The sequence below is a fragment of the Entelurus aequoreus genome, linkage group LG22 (assembly GCF_033978785.1).
Source record: "Entelurus aequoreus isolate RoL-2023_Sb linkage group LG22, RoL_Eaeq_v1.1, whole genome shotgun sequence".
Lineage (NCBI taxonomy): Eukaryota > Metazoa > Chordata > Actinopteri > Syngnathiformes > Syngnathidae > Entelurus > Entelurus aequoreus.
Window position 1 is genome coordinate 25,678,686 of NC_084752.1, and position 24,506 is coordinate 25,703,191.

The 24,506-nt window shown below is 41.1% G+C and overlaps 2 protein-coding genes across 4 annotated transcripts in view; one reads left to right on the forward strand and one right to left on the reverse strand.

The window, feature by feature from the left end:
- Window positions 1-13,473, forward strand: part of LOC133639204 (structure-specific endonuclease subunit SLX4-like) — a 26,175-nt gene extending 12,702 nt beyond the window's left edge. For 2 of the 3 annotated variants that reach the window (XM_062032343.1, XM_062032342.1), the window contains exons 11-14: window positions 1,620-3,355; window positions 3,459-3,558; window positions 7,998-8,276; window positions 10,352-13,473. In XM_062032343.1, the coding sequence (XP_061888327.1) occupies window positions 1,620-3,355; window positions 3,459-3,558; window positions 7,998-8,276; window positions 10,352-10,706 (2,470 nt within the window). In that variant the 3' untranslated portion in view covers window positions 10,707-13,473. The remainder of the gene's footprint in view (window positions 1-1,619; window positions 3,356-3,458; window positions 3,559-7,997; window positions 8,277-10,351) is intronic. The other variant, XM_062032344.1, reaches the window with a different exon arrangement.
- The window catches only part of LOC133639207 (MAPK regulated corepressor interacting protein 2-like), a 16,386-nt gene continuing 4,012 nt past the window's right edge, over window positions 12,133-24,506 (reverse strand). Inside the window, exons 3-5 of the mRNA XM_062032348.1 lie at window positions 18,081-18,214; window positions 15,726-15,833; window positions 12,133-12,547 (exon numbers count right to left, since the gene is read on the reverse strand). Of these exons, the coding sequence (XP_061888332.1) occupies window positions 12,477-12,547; window positions 15,726-15,833; window positions 18,081-18,214 (313 nt within the window). The 3' untranslated portion in view covers window positions 12,133-12,476. The remainder of the gene's footprint in view (window positions 12,548-15,725; window positions 15,834-18,080; window positions 18,215-24,506) is intronic.

Below are 24,506 nucleotides of genomic sequence, written 5' to 3' on the forward strand. Positions count from 1 at the left end.
CCTCTCACATATTTTTTAACTGAACTCGCCAACAACACTTAAGACGTTTAGCATATCATTATGTGGAACTAAATTATGGAATGGATTAAGCAAAGAAGCCAAACAATGTACTTATATGATCCACTCTGAAAATGTTTACAAAGTATTAGGAAGAATAATCCTGATAAAAATCTTGAACCTTAAAGAAAAATTAGATAATGCTATTCACCTCATTATGTGAATCAAAACTTATTTAACCACCATATTTTCCGGACTATAAAGCGCACCAGTATATAAGCCGCATCCACTAAACTTTAGAAGAAAAATGTTTTCATATATTAACCACACCGGACTATAAGTCGCAGATATATACGTTGTGAAATGAGTTACAGTAATTACACAGAAATAAATTGTAAATGTTTATTTACCGGGCAGCACGGTGGAACAGGGGTTAGTGCATGTGCCTCACAATACAAAGGTCCTGAGTTTGATCCCGGGCTCGGGGTCTTTCTGTGTGGAATTTGCATGTTCTCCCTGTGACTGCGTGGGTTCCCTCCGGGTACTCCGGCTTCCTCCCACCTCCAAAGACATGCACCTGGGGTTAGGCTGATTGGCAGTAAAACAGCTGACTAAACTAAACAGAAGTCATTGTCATGGCCCCACCAGCTGCGATCAATCAACGAAACGGACTCAATAACTCCACAGTGACGTTTTGGTGAATTTACTGAGGAGTTTGTGAAACTAAAACATTGCAAAAATAATGCCACTGTAAGTAAATAATACAAACACAGACACTTGTAGACGTGTTAGCATATTAGCCAATGCTAACAACGCTAGCTTCATTACATTACGATAGCGCGTACAAATATGCATATAGACACTCCTACAGACATCACACATAGGACACATGGGTTTAGTAAGTATGAATTGTTTTAGTCAAGTGTAAAATTTACAAACGTTGCTTGGAGTGATGAATGAAGAATCCTTTCGAGCAGAAACATTATGGATGGTTTTAATACTAGTTAAAGGCATTAAAGCAGGAAGAACATTTTCAACCTGCAACATCTGCAGTGAGAGAGCTTGTTCAAAGAGGGCACAAACAATTCCACACCATTTCAGTTTGTGTTTAATGAAAACTATTCAACACAAAACAATGAATAGCTCAAATAATGAAAAAGAGAGAACCTAAAACAGAACCTTGTGGAACACCACTAGTATAACTAAATAAGTTGAACAAATTACTACTGATTGTATCTGAAGTAAACAAGCTACAGCAACACCTTAGTTATATAAATCACATTATGGAACACATTTGTAACTGCTTAAAAGGAGAGGACTTAAAGAGGTCCTTGAGGAACGCCTCAGTTTTGTGAATCACAAGTTTGGACCCCAGTGTTCTCTTTTTGCAAGAAAGGTCCAAATGTCAATGCAAGGATCTGCCAATGTGTTTAGTGGTCCAAGTTCTTCTATACAACGGAAGTGCTCTTGTATTTTTTGCTGCAGTTTTTTCCTAATTTTTGAACTAACCTATGGTGTCATTCCCGAGTCGCCAGTTGAATAGCCCTGGTGTAGGTTTACATTTTCAGGATGTTGTATTCATCATATCCTGCTTCATTAAGAACAACTTCTAACATTTGAAGGTTCGATCTACAAGAGCTGCAGCAGCTCTGTGAGAGCTACACTCAGGAAACATCAGCTGAGTATGATGATGGCGACTTCACCAACCACGGGGAGCCTCTCAGCAGCCGCACAGACAAGGACCTGACGGCGCTCTTCAACTCCATGTGGAGTCATGAGGATGACGCGGACGACAGCGAAGGGGATGACGAGAGTGCTGTCGAAAAGGCGAAAGGAGAGACTCACGAGGAGCGAGTGAATCAGGAAGAGCTGGATGAGATTTATGAGTTTGCTGCCACGCAAAGAAAGCGGGAGGAGGAGGAGATGGAGAGCGTGGATGACAGTGAGGGAGATGATGGCGGAGTGACGAGTAAAAGGACTCCTGAAGAATCCAATGAAAAAAATCTTGATCGTAGCTCAGGGAGCAGCTATAGTCGCCTCTTCTCAGACACTTTCTGTTATCCTTCACAGAAGAAAAATCTTTCTTCTTCTAAATCATCTGCCAAAACTTTGCTTCAGTCCTCAGCAAGTGTGGGCAGTGACCTTTCCCCCAGTACCTCCTCTTTGCCTGTGCCAGGTGTGTCTCCTGATCAGGAGGTCAGCTGCGTCAAGGAAACAACTGCTGTTCAACATGATTCCCCTTATAAATCAGCACTCAAAGAAGAACCAGAGCTGATCGTTTTGTCGGACTCAGACAACAGCCGGCTTAGCTTCACTCAGTTAAGACCTGAAGAGTCCACAGGGGAGAAGAAACAATCCAGCAGTTTGGAGTTAAGTCCGAATGAGCCTTCTCCTAACCAGGCCGTTGAAAATGGAGAGCAGATGAATGCAGATTGTTCTCCGGAGCTTTCCTGGCTCATCCCGCCAACCCCAGTCTGCAGCAGTCCCACAAGGACAAAGACAGGCAGGGACTGTTCTACCCAGACCAAGAACAGCATGCGTAGGACTCAGCTGTTCCCCAAAGACGACTGTTCTGTCACGTCAGCATTCAACAACAGCGCAAAGGCACCTGATGGCATTTTGACTGCCATGTTGGAGGAAGTGGACTCTCCAGTTTTTGCGAAACCACAACTCTCAACTTCATCTCACCGTCACGTGTCCTCAAAGCATGAGACGTCACTCCAACGCCACACCGAGCCTTACAGCAGCACCCCTCTGCACACCTGGCCACCGTGTCAAGAAAGTCCCAGGTTGCCCTTTGAGAGCCCCGAGAAGACGGAAATTGGGAGCTTGCATTTCTCCCCCTTCTGCGTCGCTCCTCACACGAGTCCTCAGAGACACAGTCCAAGTCCCGCTAAACTGGCGAGGAGTAGAGTAATAAGTGAGAAAGAAAAGCTGGAGCCAGAGTTTGGTAGGAGAAGCACAGATGAAGGAGAAGCAAGACAGTCAAGTTTTGAGCAGCACTTCATGGCCATGGACGAGCCACCGATGGCTTTCAACGACTCGTGGGGCTTCCACGCTTGTGATGACGCAGCGAGGAACTCTGGCTTCTTCAGCCTGAGGCTGGAGGACAGCGGAGGAGCCGACCAAGGAGAACACAGGGAAGAAAAGGAAAGACGTGACAACGAGTCAGCCCCGTCCACCAGTAACCACCTTCCACCCATAAGTACAAATCTTCCCACTTTGTCGCCATCTCCAAGTGATCCTAACACAGATAGCCTCCTGGCCGCTAACGTATGGGACAGCTGGGGGGAGGAAGAAGAGGAGATTCTTCCTCTTTCTCAAAGGCTGAACCCTTCTGCTCAGCTCAAAACTCCCAGTAAGTGTTTTTCTCCTGCATTTGTAACAAAAAAGTGAAGCAGATGATTTTGACTACGGAACAACTGCAAAGATTACATGGAAAATGCCTTTGATCTTTATAGAATCTTCTGGTAATAAAAGGCGTCGCAATCTGGTGCCCATCACTCCAATGCCTCACTACTCGGATCTGGACACACCTGAGCTGAAGAACAAACTCAACAGGTGAGTGACTTTGCTACCTTTTCACACTTAAGGATCGTGTGTGCTTTTCACACTGACCAGCGACACAGGACAAAGTGCGATATTCATGTATTTAAAGAGGACCTATGATGATTTTGATCTACATTTAAAAACACACTTTGTTATTATACAGAGGGCCACTTCGCAGTTATGGCTGCCCTCAGATTGTAACCCTGAATAATTTATGAATATACAGTAAATGTGCTAGGTAGGGTTGCCGTATTTTTCGGACTATAACTCGCAGTTTTTTTCATAGTTTGGCCGTGGGTGCGACTTATACTCAGGAGCGACTTATGTGTGAAATTATTAACACATTACCGTAAAATATCAAATAATATTATTTAGCTCATTCACGTAAGAGACTAGACGTATAAGATTTCATCGGATTTAACCATTAGGAGTGACAGATTGTTTGGTAAACGTATAGCATGTTCTATATGTTATAGTTATTTGAATGACTCTTACCATAATATGTTGTGTTAACATACCAGGCACGTTCTCAGTTGGTTGTTCACTATTCTTTATTTATTTTAAAATTGCCTTTCAAATTTCTATTCTTGGTGTTGGGTTTTATCAAATAAATTTCCCCAAAAAATGCGACTTATACTCCAGTGCGATTTACCGGTATATATGTTTTTTTCCTTCTTTATTATGCATTTTCGGCCGGTGCGACTTACAGTATACTCCGGAGCGACTTATACTCCGAAAAATACGGTATACTGGTACTAATAAAATACTATTGAATTAAACAAGGTACTATACTGCCTCCTAAAAAATACAGGTAGTTTTTTTTTTTCATGCACACGATGGCCCGCCATGGTGTTGGTATTGTGAGACGCAGTGTGAATCAACACACACACAGATCACTTTTTCACATTTTTGTTCTCAAAGGAGTGCTGTTTCTCCCCGAGGTGCAGGTACACAGCTGAGTCTTGGCCTGAAGAGTTTACCCGTCTATGATGCACCATGCGTCGTCTTGGATAGCATACACCACATTGTTTTTGTGGGTGTGGACTGTCCGGTCTTCAGGATGCACTAGTCTCTGTCTCAGGGTGTTGCCTGGTTTGAAGTGTACTGGAAGTTGTGTTGGTTAAAAAATATTCTGAGTTTCTCAGATAGACCTGATACATATGGAACGACAATATTTTTACGTCTGTCACCTTTGTCCTCCTCATCCACTCTGTTCTTGTTATGTCAACGACTGTCGTTGGCTCTGACAGTTAGGATTGCTCATTTGCATTAAAACACTTGTTTTTCTCAATACGATAGGGCGAAACCATCCTTGCCTAAGGCACACCCTCCTGGTTTTTGGAGTATAAATATTTGGGGTTTTGGCACCAACCGCTAGACTAGACTGACCAATCTAAGTCTATGCGCATGAACTGAGGAAGCCTACTCGGATGAGCAGCGAAACGTCTTCCAAAACCAACCAAGCAGTTCAGTTGTGAACGATTGAACGCCCTGAGATGACAGTCGTTAATAAATAAATAAATGATAAATGGGTTATACTTGTATAGCGTTTTCTACCTTCAAGGTACTCAAAGCGCTTTGACAGTATTTCCACATTCACCCATTCACACACACATTCACACACTGATGGCGGGAGCTGCCATGCAAGGCGCTAACCAGCAGCCATCAGGAGCAAGGGTGAAGTGTCTTGCCCAAGGACACAACGGACGTGACTAGGATGGTAGAAGGTGGGAATTGAACCCCAGTTAACCATCAACCCTCCGATTGCTGGCACGGCCACTCTACCAACTTCGCCACGCCGCCCCGTTGAAGTTTAATTTCCCTTCGTTAACATTGAGGTATTGTGTGGCAGAACGATCGCTGTGGACCGACTACTACCAGTCCAAAATAGTCAGAATCCCCCAAATAAGCGTTCCATTCAGTTGTAAACAAATGGTACAAATGGCATTCTGTGACCAGAATGTTTCTAACTTCTGTTATTTGTTGGAGGCTAAATTGCAGAGTCTACCCTATTCTTGTCATTTGCAATTGCAATTTGTCATCATTTATCAGTTTAGTATCCGCCTCTGATCACCTGAAATGCAGAAATGACAGTAAAATTGGTGATGGCGTGGGGCAGATTTCGCTCTTACCCATTACCAGTAAGCAGGAACAGGTGCTGACCCATAGGGCACTTTAGGGTTTCATCATCATTTCTACTAAATAAGGTCAAGCTCAAAATGAGTGGAGCTGAGTTATTACCGTTTTGTGGCGAATCATCCATGATTTTTTTTTTGCTGAAAAATGGCCAAAAACCAATCGGAGCAAAGTTTGGCAACATACCACGCCTACCTCTAATGGCGTAGGAAAAAATTGTCTGCAATTTATCATCGCCTATATGTGTAGTATCTGTAATATTAATATTATTCTTGTTTTAAAGGTGGCGCTATAGAACCAACTTAGAAATTTCACTTACAGGACCCCCAAAATATAAAAATTTTCGCCGTACCTGAGGTGCCTTATCATGCATGTTAAGGGCCTCAAAAAGACATCCAAACATATAAAAATAAAACACAGCGATTACAATAGGGCCCTTGCGGTCCTCCGCATCGCTTCTGTGGGGCTTTCTCTGCTGCTTGGGCCCTAATAAATGATATTCGACCATCACAGCAATCTCTGTCATATATATATATACACAGAGAAGGTGAGGGTTTGGAGATATCCTCAGCAAGCCCCAAGAATCCGTAAGGGTCATAAAAGTGTCTTATGTCTGCCAAACAAACAGACCAATGCAGTAAAGACAAAGCCGCTCACACAAACACTTAGACTCAAATTGTGGTTTTAGACAAGAGATTACTAAAATGTAAATGTTTCCATTACACTCCCTGTTAAATAAAGACTATAAAACAGCAGTCAGAATCATCCAAAACTGCGTGCAAGCTCACATCAAAATACATGAACCTTATGATGCTTGGGCAATGTTTAACACGAGCACCTGACATTGTAACATTTATAGGTCAGAAAAGAGGAAGAAAATTATCGCTTTAAAAAGGGTTTAAAGCAGTGGTGTCCAAACTACAGCCCGCGAGCCATGTGCGACTTCAATTTGGCCTGCGAAACGTCATGAGTTTGATAAGGAATCATGCCGCAGGGAATTTTCAATTCATTTTAAAAGTCAAATTATTATGATGCTGCTTTGTCACCACCTTGTGGACAACATGAGTAATTCAGGTCTATGGCCACTTATGCTTTGAATGGAACTGAGCGCAGCATTCACTTTAAGACCCAATGCAAACAACCTTCCTTAGTCCTGGTGCAAAGAAAGAAAACGATCAAACCAACACAAAATGCCAACAAACAAACAATATGTATACAGTCGTGGTCAAAAGTTTACATACACTTCTTCTAAAGAACATAATGTCATGGCTGTCTTGAGTTTCCAATAATTTCTACAACACTTATTTTTTTGTGATAGAGTGCTTGGAGCACATACTTGTTGGTCACAAAAAACATTCATTAAGTTTGGTTCTTTTATGAATTTATTATGGGTCTACTGAAAATGTGACCAAATCTGCTGGGTCAAAAGTATACATACAGCAATGTTAATATTTGCTTACATGTCCCTTGGCAAGTTTCACTGCAATAAGGTTCTTTTGGTAGCCACCCACAAGCTTCTGGTTGAATTTTTGACCACTCCTCTGGATTACCTCCAAATTCTTCAGGACAACCTAAAATCATCAGCCCGGAGGTTGGGTCTCGGGCGCAGTTGGGTGTTCCAACAGCACAATGACCCCAAACACACGTCAAAAGTGTTAAAGGAATGGCTAAATCAGAATAGAATGAAGGTTTTAGAATGGACTTCCCAAAGTCCTGACTTAAACGTGTGGACAATGCTGAAGAAACAAGTCCACGTCAGAAAACCAACACATTTAGCTGAACTGCACCAATTTTGTCAAGAGGAGTGGTCAAAAATTCAACCAGAAGCTTGTGGATGGCTACCAAAAGCGCCTTATTGCAGTGAAACTTGCCAAGGGACATGTAACCAAATATTAACATGGCTGTATGTATACTTTTGACCCAGCAGACTGAAGGACTGAATCCTTGTGTTTGGGGAGCGAGCGTTACAGATGCCGCCGCCTTGCAGACTGGACACTGGCCGAGAGTGGAGTCTGCTCTCTTGGTTGCTTTGTTGGGTCTGCTCCTGTCTCTGGCCATGCTCCCCCCCCATCGCAGAGTCCACCACAGTGCATACGTTTTTTTTTTGTATTGTTTTTTTTTGTAGCTGTATGTAAAAAATGCTGGTTGCATCAGCTGTGCTTATTTAATATATTTAATGTCCTTTGTGTTCTTTGATGTTACACACATGCTTATGTGTGCTATGGCTATGAGGTTTTTTTCTCCCTTGGCCTCAGTCTGGACCCAGGCTTAGACTGAATTCCCCCTCCCCTGATTCTGATTCTTCCTCTGCGCAGCTTTGGTGTCCGTGCTTTACCTAAGAGGCGGATGATCGTCAAGCTGAAGGAGATTCACCGCTACACCCACCAGCTGCTCGGCTCTGATGATGAAGACGAAGCACAGAGCAAGCGTCCTCCCTCCAAGTCGTCTGTCTCTTCCAACTTCAAGGAGCCCGGAGTGCCTGTTGCCGTGGCTCCTGGGAGACGCCATCAAGGGGACGAGGCGGACGCAGAGCTGCTGTCCAACTCTCAGGGCTCCAATGCCTCTTCAACTACTGCAAGTGAAGAATCCGAGCGGTAGGAATAACTTCACATTATACTCTTATCTTTTACTCAGTGTTTTGCTTTGAAGTCAATATTTTGCTGCCTCGAGTTCTGACATTCCGGTGGGGCCCCTCAGTACATCACTGACTTGCTATGCCCCTACTCTTCAGGGCGCAGCCTCCGGTCTTCAGGCCAGGATCTTCTAAAGATCCCAAAAACTCGTTTTAAAACCTCTGGAGACCTGGCATTCCAAGCTATAGCTCCCACACTCTGGAACTATTTGCACCAGTCCGTTTGCGATCTTGACTGTGTTGAAACTTTTCAGAAACATTTGAAAACTTCTCTTTTTAGTAAAGCTTTTAGTTCGAGAAGTCCGATAATACCGGGCTGCTAATATTATCGGCCGATAAATGCTTTAAAATGTATTAGCGGTATCGGTTTCAAAAAGTAAAATGTATGACTTTTTAAAACGCAGCTGTGTACACGGACGTAGGGAAAAGTACAGAGCGCCAATAAACCTTAAAGGCACTGCTTTTGTGTGCCGGCCCAGTCACATAATATCTATGGCTTTTAACACACATGCAAGTGAATGCAATACATACTTGGTCAACAGCCATACAGGTAACACTGAGGGTGGCCGTATAAACAACTTTAACACTGTTACAAATATGCGCCACACTGTGAACCCACACCAAACAAGAATGACAAACACACTTCGGGAGAACATCCGCACCGTAACACAACATAAACACAACAGAACAAATACCCAGAACCCCTTGCAGCACTAACTCTTCCGGGACGCTACCATATACACCCGCCGCTACACCCCCCCAACCCCCCAGTCCCCCCCCTAACCCCGCCTACCTCAACCTCCTCATGCTCTCTCAGGGAGAGCATGTCCCAAATTCCAAGCTGCTGTTTTGAGGCATGTTAAAAAAAATAATGCACTTTGTGACTTCAATAATAAATATGGCAGTGCCATGTTGGCATTTTTTTCCATAACTTGAGTTGATTTATTTTGGAAAACCTTGTTACATTGTTTAATGCATCCAGCGGGGCATCACAACAAAACTAGGCATAATAATGTGTTAATTCCAAGACTGTATATATCGGTATCGGTTGATATCGGAATCGGTTATTAAAAGTTGGACAATATCGGAATATTGGATATTGGCAAAAAAGCCATTATCGGACATCTCTACTTTTAGTTAATGCACCTTTTAACTGTCATTTTTAATCCACTTTGTATCCTTTTTATGATGTTGCCCCTGTTGTTTTAAATGTAATTGTTGTTTTACTTTACCTATGTTTTGTACAGCGCTTTGTGGTTTTATCTGTGAAAAGCGCTTTATAAATAAAATGTAACTTACTTACTTACGTTAAAATAACAAAAAGATAATCCAATGTATGAACTTTATTTGGAATGAAGGGTGTCCGATAAAACTTATTTTTACTTCCAATACGATACTGCTGTTGGAGCCTTTAGTATTGGCTAATACTGGTATTAATCTGACACTATAAATCACAATACATGCTTTTATTTTGTAGTAAATGTTAGAAAAGGTTTGAGCAAGTGAAATTTGTCAGAGAATAGCAGGTATGAAAAAGACTAACCTTACGACGGATTAATGCTTTTGACGTGCAGTAGTAATTAGTTTTTTGGCGACACCTAGTGGTCGAAATAATTCATAAAATTTAACCTACGATGCAGAAACTGTTGCGGACACATTTGTTACTGAGTATTTTCTAATACTTAGTTGCTTATTACTTACAGATACAATCCTTATTTGATGTGTTTATATTGACAAATGTCATGTTCTAGACTGCAATGTTGTATGTCTAGCTTGTGTGCTTAGCTGTTGTGTAGCTGCTAGTAGCCTACCATGTTTATAAATGATTTCACTAAAATATAAAAAGGATTCAACATGTGTGACTATTGGAGGACACTTAGATGTTAACTGACTCTCCAGCTTTGTACAAGTAAAGACGCTGCAGGACTGCTTGTATCAGAGATTTTAGATGCAAGATGATATCACTTGATACTTTTTTTGTGCTGATACATGGCACAGCTCTATTGAAAACTACCCACACCACCCTTGCCCCTGCAGGTCCAACCCAGAGCTGTGTCTTTCCTCGGGTGGCGACTCGGATGACGACATCTCAGCCTCCCAGGCGGTCACACGCCTCCGAGATCGCCTGCAGGCCGTGCGGTCTTTCATCCTGTCCGACTCGGACCTGTACGGTCAGATCCTTCAGTACCAGCCTCTGGTCCTGTCTCAGCTCCAGCAGCGCCTGAAAGCAGCTGGCATCCGCTTAGGCGCCGCCAAGCTGGTGGACTATCTGGACTCCCAGTGCATCACTTTCACCACGGCTAAACCAGGACAGCCCGCACGTTCTCGCAGGCGAGTCAGGAAGGCTGGCAAGAAAGGGAAAGGAGGCGCTGGAGTCCGAACTTCAAAATAACCAGGGAAAATAGGTATGTTTTTTTTAAGGACATGTTTGGGTTCTTATGGACAGATCGCAGTTTTATTACTTAAAGGGGCTGTTTGCAACATTTACACAGATTTCTAGAGGGCACCAACTTTCCGATGTATTTTACACAGTATATACCGCCCTCTTTCGGCTTCTAGGAAGTAACTAAGTACGTATGTAACACATGCACGCACATTAGCTTTGGATGTTAGCTAATAGTCATTTGGATAGGTTGGGTTATCTGTCATTGAATGTGTATTCTAGCAACATGACTGCCAATTTGGAATGCTTTTGTATGTGTGCACTTCCATGTGCATACCTCTTGATGAGACCAGGTGAGTGACCGCCGAAAACACCATTTTTTCCAGGCTGGTAAATTTATATTACATAACGTTTGTGTAAAATATAGACAATTGTCAAATGTGTTCCGTAAAACACTAAATGGTGACATCGGCTAGCTGGTGGTGGTCTTGTTATATTTTTTTGTTATGAAAAATGTTACTGTCAGGGAGTTGCAAACATCACTTTTAAGCATGTTTCTATATTTAAAGTATTGTTGACTTTTCTTAAAAATTTACTTTTACTAAAAATAAACAAATGTGTATTAATTTGTAAAAACCTCAATCTTGAGTGGACATTGGAGCAAAAATTTAAGTGCAGAGCCAAATAAGAATTTGAATTCTATTGCTTGATTGCATATTCTTATTAGGGGACATTTTCTTTTCTGAGTGAAGGAAGCATTCAGGCATATATCTACTGACTGTATGCAGGGTCCTTGTTTGGTCTTGACTGAGTTTCCTCATTGTGTTTGAATTCAAACTTGGCAAGAATGAAGACATTTGCAGTTGCACTCAATTGATCAATATTAATTTAGGAGTGCAAACTACCATATTTTTCGGAGTATAAGTCGCACTGGAGGTATAAGTCGCACCGGCCGAAAATGCATAATAAAGAAGGAAAAAAACATAAGTCGCATTTTTTGGGGAAATGTATTTGATAAAAGCCAACACCAAGAATAGACATATGAAAGACAATTTAAAATAAATAAAGAATAGTGAACAACAGGCTGAATAAGTGTACGTTATATGAGGCATAAATAACCAACTGAGAACGTGCCTGGTATGTTAACGTAACATATTAGGGTAAGAGTCATTCAAATAACTATAACATATAGAACATGCTATACGTTTACCAAACAATCTGTCACTCCTAATCGCTAAATCCCATAAAATCTTATACGTCTAGTCTCTTACGTGAATGAGCTAAATAATATTATTTGATATTTTACGGTAATGTGTTAATAATTTCACACATAAGTCGCTCCTGAGTATAAGTCGCACCCCCGGCCAAACTATGAAAAAAACCTGCGACTTATAGTCCGAAAAATACGGTATTTGCTTCAAAAGTATGAACAGAGTTCTGAAAAAACATTTTATTATTGTTCTTCAGTAGATTCCGGTCCAAAGGATGAGCCAGAGTAGGTACAGCAGAACACTTGAAGAAGGAGGGAAGCTCTCAAACAATTTCAATCAACTGTTTCCTTCAAGTAGAGAGGAGCATTGTGCAGCAAAATATCATCTGGGCCGTTTTTGTGCGCTCAGTATTGCCTGAAGCAGCGTAGTAACGCTCCAGGCATCAGGTCAAGTTCCAAAAGGTGTAAAAGTCTTCACACCAAGCTTCCTGGATCCATGACCTGCCTCTCTTCCTGAGCCTTGTGGTTCCTTGGCTGGTGGAGCGTCAACACTTTGCTTCTCAAAGCAGTCATGACAGGCCTGCAATGTTTGCAAGGAAGCGCTGAGCCCACCACTCCTCCAAGTCCATAGGGACAAAGTCTGTGTGAAGACAACAGAGTGGTGATGTCATGCTCCTTTGCTGTGCAGATGGTACACATCTAAACACTCACTGCTCAACATTCATTTCTGACTAAACAGCCACATAAGCAACAAAAAAAGGAATCATATGTTTACTTTTGAAGAAGATTGTCAGCACGCCACAGGCTGTTCAGATACAAAACAAATGTTCATGGGCCTCTTCTAGAAAACTGCATGGAATTCTGACAGTCTCAGTATTTCAGAAAGCCGTGTACACACAAAAAGATACATAATAAAGTCTGGCCTATGCACACCTTCACTCAATGTGGAAGGGAAGTGTGCATCATGTCATTCCCTCTTTACGCCATAGAAGGTCAAAGTGACTAAATGCAACATTTCATCAAGACATTAAACTGCATGCGTTTCTCACTCTTTCCGGTCTCTCCTTCTCAGACACTTAAAACAAGCGCACCTTCTTACATACGTCACGTGAGCAACGTCACACGCTCCCGCGGAGCAGACAGGTAGCGACATGGTAACATTAGCTGTGATGCTAACGGTGTGGTTTGAGTGGCAATACGAGAGAAAGAAGGTGCGAATCTGGTAACAAATGAAGGAATAATTCATTCCCAAGAAAAACAGCACGGGGTCCATCGTCTGGCGGTGGTTTTGCTTCAAGCGGGAATATGTCTTTACATGTCAACATCTCCGTTCGGTGCCACACCAACTAAATGCCGAAGCAACTATTTCCACATCAACACCGTAGGACATATACTATTTGATATGCAGCTCATTTTTATGTGACACTTATTGAAATATCTTGTGTGACATCATGCACAAAAGTGCACTTATAGCTTGTTTTAAAATGTCTGACAATCTTGCACTTTCTGTTTGGAAATGACATGAATGTTTGTGCCACTGCTTAATAACTGTTTAATAAATACACTTTTGCTAAACTGACTTACTTGTGAGTTCCCTCTCTGCATGAAAGTTTAAAATGAGCATATATTAATGCAGTATGGACAAGAATGTTTTAATGTAGACACATAGAATCATCATACTGCTGTGATTATATGCATCAAGTGTTCATTCAAGGCTAAGGCAAAATATCGAGATATATATCGTGTATCGGGATATGGCCTAAAAATATCGAGATATTAAAAAAAAGGCCATACCACCCAGCCCTAATCCAAATACAACATGCTAAACAAACACGTGCAATCTATCAAATTGTGTGTATTACTAGTGGCTGTTGTGTGTGATCTACTAAGACTGCGAATACAATTGATAACTGCCTGCTTTATATAAGGATTTTGCTTGCACTACGCGGCTTTCGCTGCGGAGACATTTAATCATGTACTGCACTAGGGTTGTCCCGATCCGATATTTGGATCGGATCGGCCGCCGATATTTGCCAAAAAATGCGTATCGGCAAGGCACGGGAAAATGCCGATCCAGATCCAGTTTAAAAAAAAATTCCGGTCCGTGTTTTCCAACGCACTGATTTAAATAATACATTCCACTTTTCTGCTGCTCCCTAACTTCCGTTCTCACATTTTCCAGCACACCTTAAACACATACACAGGCCTGTGTCCTAACCGTCCTAATCGGAAGCGGATGCCAGTGCATGGTTCCGAAAGGCGAGCGGAAGTTACCAGTAAAAATGTCAGCTGCGCGGGATTATTTTACCCTACAAAACGAAAAAGATGAAGAGTGCAAAACATGCCACAGTAAAGTCAAGCGTAGTGGTAAAGTTGTAAGACATTTTAAAACAACAAATCTGATCAAGCATTTAGCGAAATACCACCGTAAAGAATATGAAGAATTTCTAAAGAAAACTGACAAAGAAAAAGAAAGGTCCTACCCAACTAACGATGGCGAAGCGTGACCTACTGCCACTGAACAGTGCTAAAGCCCAGGGGATAAATAGAGTCATTGCCGAGGAAATAATTCTGGATGATGAGCCCTTATCTCTTGTGAGTAAAGTGGGCTTTCGATGCTCGTCTTTGTTAGAAAGAGTCTCCCCGTTATGCTCGGACTGCAGTCGGGGGGCAAACAATTGAAGGGAGTGTGTAGATTTTTTTTTTTTTTTTTAAGTTTACACTTGTTCAAGAGCAAGTATTGATGCTGAGTTATAGACATTTTATCCCACTCAGGTTGTTTGTGTGATTTGCTTTTTTTAAATAATGTTTACAGCATTATTTGCACTTTATACTGTTCACTTTTTTACTGTTCAATGATGCCATTTCTGTTTGTCACGTATAATTTTGCGTTCAACCTTGAATAAACAGGTCAGTTTCTTGTTACCAACCATTGTGTATTATTCAAAGTCACCTAATTCAGCTGGTTAGTTGTTATCAAGAGTACTAAAACCCTTTTCAACATGAATCTGACAACTAAGTAGGCTAAAAAACTTTAAACTTTAATACATGCTCGGATAGGCCAGTATCGGTATCGGATCGGAAGTGCAAAAACATCGGTATCGGATCGGAAGTGCAAAAACCTGGATCGGGACATCCCTATACTGCACATTCATGCCATCATGCTCCTACATGTGGTGTTTTCAAACATACATCATTTAGTATGCTAAATATGCATTCTCCTCCCAGTAATGAAGGTGTTGTAATAATCAGCATATATTCTGCATATTCATGAAGACACAACACACTAAATGGATAGCACTCCTTATTTTGCTCATTTAACAGACGCAATCCTAGTAGATCAGCTTTGCGTGTGCTATCAAGTCTGCACGTGTTTTAACACATGCAAACCTTAAATAGATGAGGCCCTTGGGGGCCGACTTGAAAGTATCGCTTTTAACCCAACCACAAAAAGAAACGACAGAATAGTTCATACGTATATTTCTAAATATTACTTTGACTTCATGTTTGTAGCTCACTTTCTGGTTGTAGACCCTCCTGCACCCGCGTAGCCGCACAACCCTTTATGGAACACTATTTTTGAGTATCGCTCACATTTGTAGTCGCCATCCAACCAAAGATGCTTGAGATGGATGAGGTGAAAGGTCACACATGCACTCCTTTGACATGGAATTAGTCGAGTAGCGTCTTTGAAGGTTTGCGAGAGTACACAAGCGACATGTTTACTAGCGGGTGATGGTTGCAGATTGTGACAGTTTATAAACATGCTTGGTAATGTTTCTAAAAGAGAAAAAGTAAATAAAAAAGCAGGTACTTACTCTTTATGGCAGTATTGGGAATCTTCTCGGTGTACTGAACGGGTCCTTGGCTGCCCGTCGAGTCCTTGACGTCTTCATCGCCCAACTCCTGCTGCACCTCTCGCCATGCTGGGGGGGAAACAGACGACTTGATGAACAACACAAACATGTTCAACAGGAAAACAAGGCCTAGATAATGAGATGGAGAAGGTCTAGGATCAATTAGGCTCTGCTTCTTCCTACTCCTTTTAGGGACATGTACGGTAATGTGAAAGTGTAAATATACAACATACCATATTGTAACTGTATGCAAGGTTGAACTATAAACTAATGGGGACGGCGTGGCGCGGTTGAAAAAGTGGCCGTGCCACCAACTTGAGGGTTCCTGGTTCAATCCCCACCTTCTACCAACCTAGTCACGCCCGTTGTGTCCTTGAGCAAGACACTTCACCCTTGCTCCTGATGGGTCGTGGTTAGGGCCTTGCATGGCAGCTCCCGCCATCAGTGTGTGAATGGGTGAATGTGGAAATAGTGTCAAAGCGCTTTGACTACCTTAAAAGGTAGCAAAGCGCTATACAAGTACAACCCATTTACCTTTGCCATTTAATACCACAACCATAATTATTGCTGTCATTTAGAAGTGTGCTGCTTCCTACTAAAGATGCTTATACTAACTAGGCTGATTAAATGTTGCTGCGACCACAAAGAGAAACAATGTTTTTGTGTGAATCAAAAGTGTGTAAGTGCTGCAGTCTGCAAACACACAAACATTTCCACAAGACTGAATTGCAGGACAAAGTTGAATAATAGACATTTAAAGATGAGGAGACATGTATAACTAGTTACTAAGTGGCTGCACTTGACTCTAATAAGTTACTTTTAAATGTTATGTGCACACAGTGAACTTTGACCCAGCAAGTATGAATGAGTGAACTAGTTGGCTAATGAGCAGACTTTGTATCAGGATTAGAGATAAACTACACTTTGTTGTAAGCGTGAATCTTATCTAACATTGTCTTTATTGTGGATTTGATGTTGATGAGACTTACTGACGTGGAGCCAAAAACAAGTCATAGATTAACCACAGGAAGTGGATTCTACAAGAGAAGTAATAAGTGAGTGGTGTTTGAAACTTGCATGTACTTTGGACAGACTTGATTTGACCTCGTAGCTATTTGTGTTGCAAATGACACCAGGGGCCGTATTTATCAAGCTTCTTAGAATTACTCCTAAGAAGTCTGCTAAGAGTTGACTTATGAGTAAAGAAATTATTCGCTGAAAGCTGCACTTAAAAGTTAGTTATCAAGCGTCTTACTCATACTTTCGGCGAAGTGTAGGACTGAATCTTAAGTGTCACACTCAGAGCTGAATTACGACATTACTATGTGCCGTAAACGGAATTTTAGGTGACGTCATTTCTGTGTCCATAGAAATGACCAATCACGGAAGGGAATCCCTTGTCTAAGAATAAATAAATATCTTAGAAATATCTAAGTGGACAATGGGAGTGTATATTTTGACAGTAAACTACAAAATAATACAAAACAAACAATATTGGCAATGAATCAAAAATAAATGTTTCCTTTTTGTTGCACCTTTCCTGCTTCCTGCTCCCAGACCGTAGTCGCAGAGCGCAGGGGAGACACTTCTCCAGGATGTATGCTCGGGGCAACACCCTTCACTTTACCCGGCAGTGGGTCTCCACAGCGGACGACTTTAGGGTGAATGATGAGTCCGGCGATTAGTTGCAAATCTTGCTTTATTGATTGCTTGTACACAGCCAATCCAACACAAAACAAACTAGTCCCCGCTCACGCTACCGCTCCCTCTCTTCTCTCGCCTACACACTCACTGAAGTCACTCACCTCACATGCTGTCCCCTATTAAAGGGCCACACACACACATACGCTACTCTCATAACATTTTCTTTCCAATTCATTAATAAGGCAACTAATTTGAAACTGGTGTGGGTGGCTCTATATAAACTAGCCCACTGCAGCCACATGCAGAAATCAACATGGAATCGAAAATTATTAAATCTGTGACAAAAATAATACCCGCTCTGTCTAAACGATACCGTTTGATCAGCTGCTCATCATCAAACAAAGCCAGGACATCCTTCCGCTCCCTGAACGTTCGGCCACGTCTCTCTCGCCTCAGTGCCACCCCCTGCTGGCAACTCCTAACCACTTAGGACACCTCTGAAGGTCTCTTAAATATCGTGGAGAGTAAGAGTGATTCTTAGACTTAAGAAAGTTGATAAATAGCTTTTATTCTTAAGTTTCAGAGTAGGACTAAATTTCGCAAATTCTCAGGACTTAAGTGTAAAAGGGCACTCTAAGACGCTTGATAAATACGGCCCCAGGTCTTACTTACCTTCATATACAAATTTGACGTTCTCCTCGTGCGCGGGTGTGAACCCCTCTGCCGGGCTGTCGACCTTCTGTGTGGACGCACCGTGGTAACGCTTCCCATTGAGGCGGTTGAACACGATCTTTGGGGTTGGAGCACTGTGAGGTGAAACATGTGTCATTAATAACCACAACTATATACTACAATACCACAGATTACAGTCATTTTTTCATACGCTTTGAACCCTACAGTTTATAAAACGGTGCAGCCAATTTATGTATTTTTTTCCCGCTGACAACCATAATGCAAATACAAAACCTAAGACCAGTGAAGTTGGCACGTTGTGTAATTCGTAAAATAAAAACAGAATACAATGATTTGTTCAATTTATATTCAATTGAATAAACTGCAAAGACAGATATTTGGCTTTGCATAGTAGAGTTTTAACTTGCACTTACAGATGTAGCAACCAACTGTAGTTACTGGCAGTGGTTTTCTGAAGTGTTCCTGAGCCCATGTGGTGATATCCTTTACACACTGATTTCGCTTTTTGATGCAGTACCGCCTGAGGGATCGAAGGTCACGGGCATTCAATGTTGGGTTTCAGCCTTGCCACTTACGTGCAGTGATTTCTCCTGATTCTATAAACCTTTTGATGATATTACGGAGCATAGATGGTGAAATCCCTAAATTCCTTGCAATATCTGGTTGAGAAATGTTTTAAAACAATTTGCTCACGCATTTGTTCACAAAGTGGTGACCCTCGCCCCGTCCTTGTTTGTGAATGACTGAGCATTTCATGGAAGCTGCTTCTATACCCAATCATGGCACCCACCTGTTCCCAATTAGCCTGTCCACCTGTGCAATGTTCCAAATAAGTGTTTGATGAGCATTCCCCAACTTTCTCAGTCTTTTTTTGCCACTTGTGCCAGCTTTTTTGAAACATGTTGCAGGCATCAAATTCCAAATGAGCTAATATTTGAAAAAATAAAGTTTTCTAGTTCCAACATTAAATATCTTGTCTTTGCAGTCTATTCAATTGAATATAGGTTGAAAAGGATTAGCAAATCATTGTAATCTGTTTGTATTTACCATTTACACAATGTGCCAACTTCACTGGTTTTGGGTTTTGTAGTTTTCATAAAACACAAATCCCTCAGTAAATTCACCAAAATATCACCGTGGACTTATTGAGTCTGTTTAGCTGATTGGAGAGCGAGCTTCCACAGCTAGTGGGTCCATGCTGATTTTTTTGTTTGATCAGCCGTTTAAAAACAATTTTTAAAAAAAAGGTATGTCAATAAACATTTACATTTTGTGGCTTATAGTCTGGTACGGCTAATATACGGAAACTTTTTCTTTTTTTATTAAAAAATGTTGTGGGTGTGGCTTATATACTGTACACACACTGGTGCGTACATAAGATCCTGACAAGTAGTAGCTACTACCAATTCAGTGTTTCATACACATGTGGACATTACTGAGTGTCAACACCTGCTGAGACAAGATGGAACAATATTTGACTCACCAGGTTACATTTTTAAATGCTGCTCTATCTGGATTATAGACAGAATTTGCTTTGAAATAATTGCTTGTGACCTTTGGATGTTTACAGATTAGAAAATAGTATTTATTACCGTAACGTAACAGGATGCTCTACCGCAAAAAGAACGTTATCATTCTGACAAATACAGTACGTACCCCACATGGTGGCGCTGTTTATAAAGTCAAGAGTTCTCACAACCTGCATTGTGCAAAACTGAATCACTCTGGAACTGATTACACAACTTTAAGAGGTGTGCTTTAAAAACATCAAGCAACGAATGATTATTAAACTCTTAAGCATTTGTAATACATTTATGCTAGCATGTCTTACAAAGTATTTGGATCACAACCCATAGGGGGCACCATAAATGTCATTTACATTTATATAGAGCAGGATTGAAGTAAAGTGGTTTTATTTTCCTATATTCAAACAGTGTTACTGTTCAAGTTGTGGCCCAAAATATTAAATATACTTGTTACATAAAACTTCTGGATTGTTTTAATGAACACTTGGGCCTACTACGCTACTGTATTTTAATGCTGGTCATTGTGGTGGTGCTTGGAGAGCCAAGTATTTTCTGAGGTGGTACTTGGTGAAAATTGTTTTCAAACCACAGATGTAGAGGAACTAGGTCACACTGTTGGTGTATTAACGACATATTCATTTAGTAGAGCTAAATATCAAATAAAAAGTTGTTTATTTGGAGCAAATTTTGAAAGCAATATCCAAAACACCCGAAAAGGAGTAGGAAGAAACCCAACTCCACCTTGAAGCAAAAATGACATTGTTTACACAATACCACATTTTTATAAAGTACAGTTATGTTCATAATAATAGCAGTGTGTTTAAAAAAGGTGAGTAAACCTCAAAATTCTTCAAATAAATTGTATTTTAATGAACACAAATGCATTGGGGACACTGCACATTCTATTTCAAAGCCAGAAAATTGGAAAAAAGTAATTTCATTTGACAATATTTTACAGAAAGTCAAGAAATATAAAACTAAAAAATAGCAGTGTTGACATCTTTCTTTACAAAACTCAAATGTACTGTATAAACTAAGAAAGGCTTGCAGATTCAACTTTCCTTAGAATTATTAACTACAATTTAGTTGCATAACCACGTTTTCTGATAACTGCTTCACATCTGTGGCACATGGAGTCCACCAACTTCTGGCACCGGTCAACAGGTATTGCAGCCAAGGACAATTGGACTACGTTCCACAATTCCTCTGCATTTCTTGGCTTTGACTCATGAACAGCATTTTTTATGTCAGCCCAAAAGTTTTCATTGGGATTAAGGTTCGGGGATTGTGCTGGCCACTCTATTTACTTGAATTCTTTTTGTCTGGAACCATGATTCGAACATGTTCGAAAAGGAGTAGGAAGAAGCAGAGCTTATTTAATCCTACCCCTTTTCCTTTACATAGCAGTTGCTAAAACATTTGTTCACTTCCTGTTCTCAATTTATTTACAATATACTCCATAAGTAATAATAAAAATCAATAAATAATATATCTAAAATGAGTTTGACACCTCTGAGTTTGTATATTGTCAATATATATGCCGTTTGTTGTGTTCACTTGTAAAATAATAAATACACAAACTCATTTAAAGGCCTACTGAAAGCCACTACTACCGACCACGCAGTCTGATAGTTTATATATCAATGATGAAATCTTAACATTGCAACACATGCCAATACAGCCGGGTTAACTTATAAAGTGCAATTTTAAATTTCCCGCCACACTTCCGGTTGAAAACGTCTAGATATGATGACGTATGCGCGTGATGTAAACGGTTGATACGGAAGTATTGGTACCCCATTGAATATAATACAAAAATGCTCTGTTTTCATTTCAAAATTCTAGTCCTTCACTCTAACGTTCCTCATCCACGAATCTTTCATCCTCGCTCAAATTAATGGGGTAATCGTCACTTTCTTGGTCCGAATTGCTCTAGCTGCGTTGAAAACAATAGGAAAATGTGAGGAGCCTTTCAACTGTTGACGTCACGCTACTTCCGGTACAGGCAAGGCTTTTTTGAACAGCGACCAAAAGTTGCAACTTTATCGTCGATGTTCTCTACTAAATCCTTTCAGCAAAAATATGGCAATATCGCGAAATGATCAAGTATGACACATAGAATGGATCTGCTATCCCGTTTAAATAAAAAAAGTCATTTCAGTAGGCCTTTAAGTAACAGGAATAATTTGTTCAGTTCAACACAAATATTTGGCTTGACATTAAAAATAAACTGCACATTCCAGCCATTTGGAATACTTGGTTAAAGTGAAAGGTAGTGATGGGTCCGGCAACACAGATGCATCGGCGCATGCGTCGAGCTCCTAGAGCAAAACCCTGTCGGTGCGCGTACCGCTTTTAGAAAGTCACGTGACCGATCATGAGCTGTTTCGGTCACGTGACCGATACGCGAACTGTGTCGCACTGACGCCTCCTCTGTGCCCTGTGAGCGGGTCTTTTCTACAGCCGGAGAAAGAATAACTAAGAAGAGAAATCGTCTAAAATTTAATACGTTGGAAAAACTGTTTTTTTTAAATAAAAATGTGTAAAAAATAAAATAAAAAAAATTCCCAGTCCACAAACATCCTCCTTCACAACACGTTCTCTTAGATTTCCATGTTATGATACATGTTCACATTATTTATTGACTGTATCTAAAAAAGATAAAAATATATTTTTATTTAAATGAAGATATGAAATAATCCTAAATGAAATACAATGACTTGGTTTATATTAGTGATGGGTTGATGAGGCCTCATGAAGCGTTTCGACACATTGCAAAACTGTATTGATACTGTGTCGATACTGTGTCACTAAATACTGACATCTGCTGGACATTAAAAATCCCTACAGGCAACCTATGGACCGACTCAACTGACACTGATTTGATGACCTAGTATATACAATAATATAAACCAAGTCATTGTATTTCATTTAGGATTATTTCATATCTTCATTTAAATAAAAATATATTTTTATCTTTTTTAGATACAGTCAAATAATGTGAACATGTATCGTGACTAGGATGGTAGAAGGTGGGGATTGAACCCCAGTAACCAGCAACCCTCCGATTGCTGGCACGGCCACTCTACCAACTTCGCCACGCCGTCATATTCCTGTACCTTCTCTAGTAACAGTAGTGATGGGTCCTGCAACACAGATGCATCGAGCTCATAGAGCGAAACCCTGTGTCGGTGCGCGTACCGCTTTTAGAAAGTCATGTGACCGATCATGAGCTGCTTTGGTCACGTGACCGATACGCGAACTGTATCGCACTGACGCCTCCTCTGTGCCCTGTGAGCAACGTTCCCTCTAAGGTGCGCGCCTGCGCAATTGCGCAGTGCTCAAGCGTCCTCCGCGCACACCGTGCACCGCACAGCCAATATATGCTGCGCACCAAATCAAACCCATCTGAATTCTAAACAAAATAAACACATTTATTCTGTGTAATTTTGAAATGCAACTTTGAGTGACAGTGACAACAAGCGGCCCTATCGGTGTTCGTCAACAACACGCATTGCACCGCTTCCTAATAAGCAGTTTGACGCGCAGGCGTCAGTGCGATACAGTTCATGAGCGGTCACGTGACCAGAACAGCTCATGAGCGGTCACGTGACCAAAACAGCTCGTGTTCGGTCACGTGACCAAAACAGCTCGTGTTCTGTCACGTGACTTTCTAAAAGCGATACGCGCACCGACACAGGGTATCGCTCTATGAGCTCGACGCATGCGCCGATGCATCTGTGTTGCCGGACTCATCACTAGTTTATATTATTGTATATACTAGGTCAGGGGTCGGCAACCCAAAATGTTGAAAGAGCCATATTGGACCAAAAATACAAAAACAAATCTGTCTGGAGCCGCAAAAAATTAAAAGCCATATTACATACAGATAGTGTGTCATGAGATATACATTGAATTAAGATGACTTAAAGGAAACTAAATGACCTCAAATATACCTACAAATGAGGCATAATGATGCAATCTGTACATATAGCTAGCCTAAATAGCATGTTAGCATCGATTAGCTTGCAGTCATGCAGTGACCAAATATGTCTGATTAGCACTCCACACAAGTCAATAACATCAACAAAACTCACCTTTGTGCATTCATGCACAACGTTAAAAGTTTGGTGGACAAAATGATACAGAAAAAGAAGTGGCATAATACACGTCCTAGAAAGTCAGAGAAAGTTATACATGTAAACAAACTACGGTGAGTTCAAGGACCTCCAAAATTAGTAGGACAAAACGGCGCTCGCCAAATATTCGAATCAGTGAAGCATGTATAACATAAACAGTGTGCTTTATAACAATTAGGGAGGTTTGTGTCATGTTTGTCCTCCTACGGAAACCATATTAAAACAAAACAAAAAATGTTTTCCCCTCATCTTTTTCCATTTTTCATACATTTTTGAAAAAGCTCCAGAGAGCCACTAGGGCGGCGCTAAAGAGCCGCGGGTTGCCGACCCCTGTCCTAGAAAGTTGGAGGAAGTTATACATGTAAATAAACTACGGTGAATTCAAGGACCGCCAAAATAAGTAGGACAAAACGGCGCTCGCCAAATACTCGAGTCAGTGAAGCATGTATAACAAACAGTGTGCTTTATAACAATTAGGGAGGTTTCTGTCATGTTTGTCCACCAACAGAAACATTATTAAAACAAAAAATATATTTTTTTCCCCTCATCTTTTTCCATTTTTCATACATTTTTGAAAAAGCTCCAGAGAGCCACTGGGGCGGCGCTAAAGAGCCGCATGCAGCTCTAGAGCCTCGGGTTGCCGACCCCTGTCCTAGAAAGTTATACATGTAAACCAGGGGTGTCCAAAGTGCGGCCCGGGGGCCATTTGCGGCCCGCAGCTAATTGTTTACCGGCCCGCC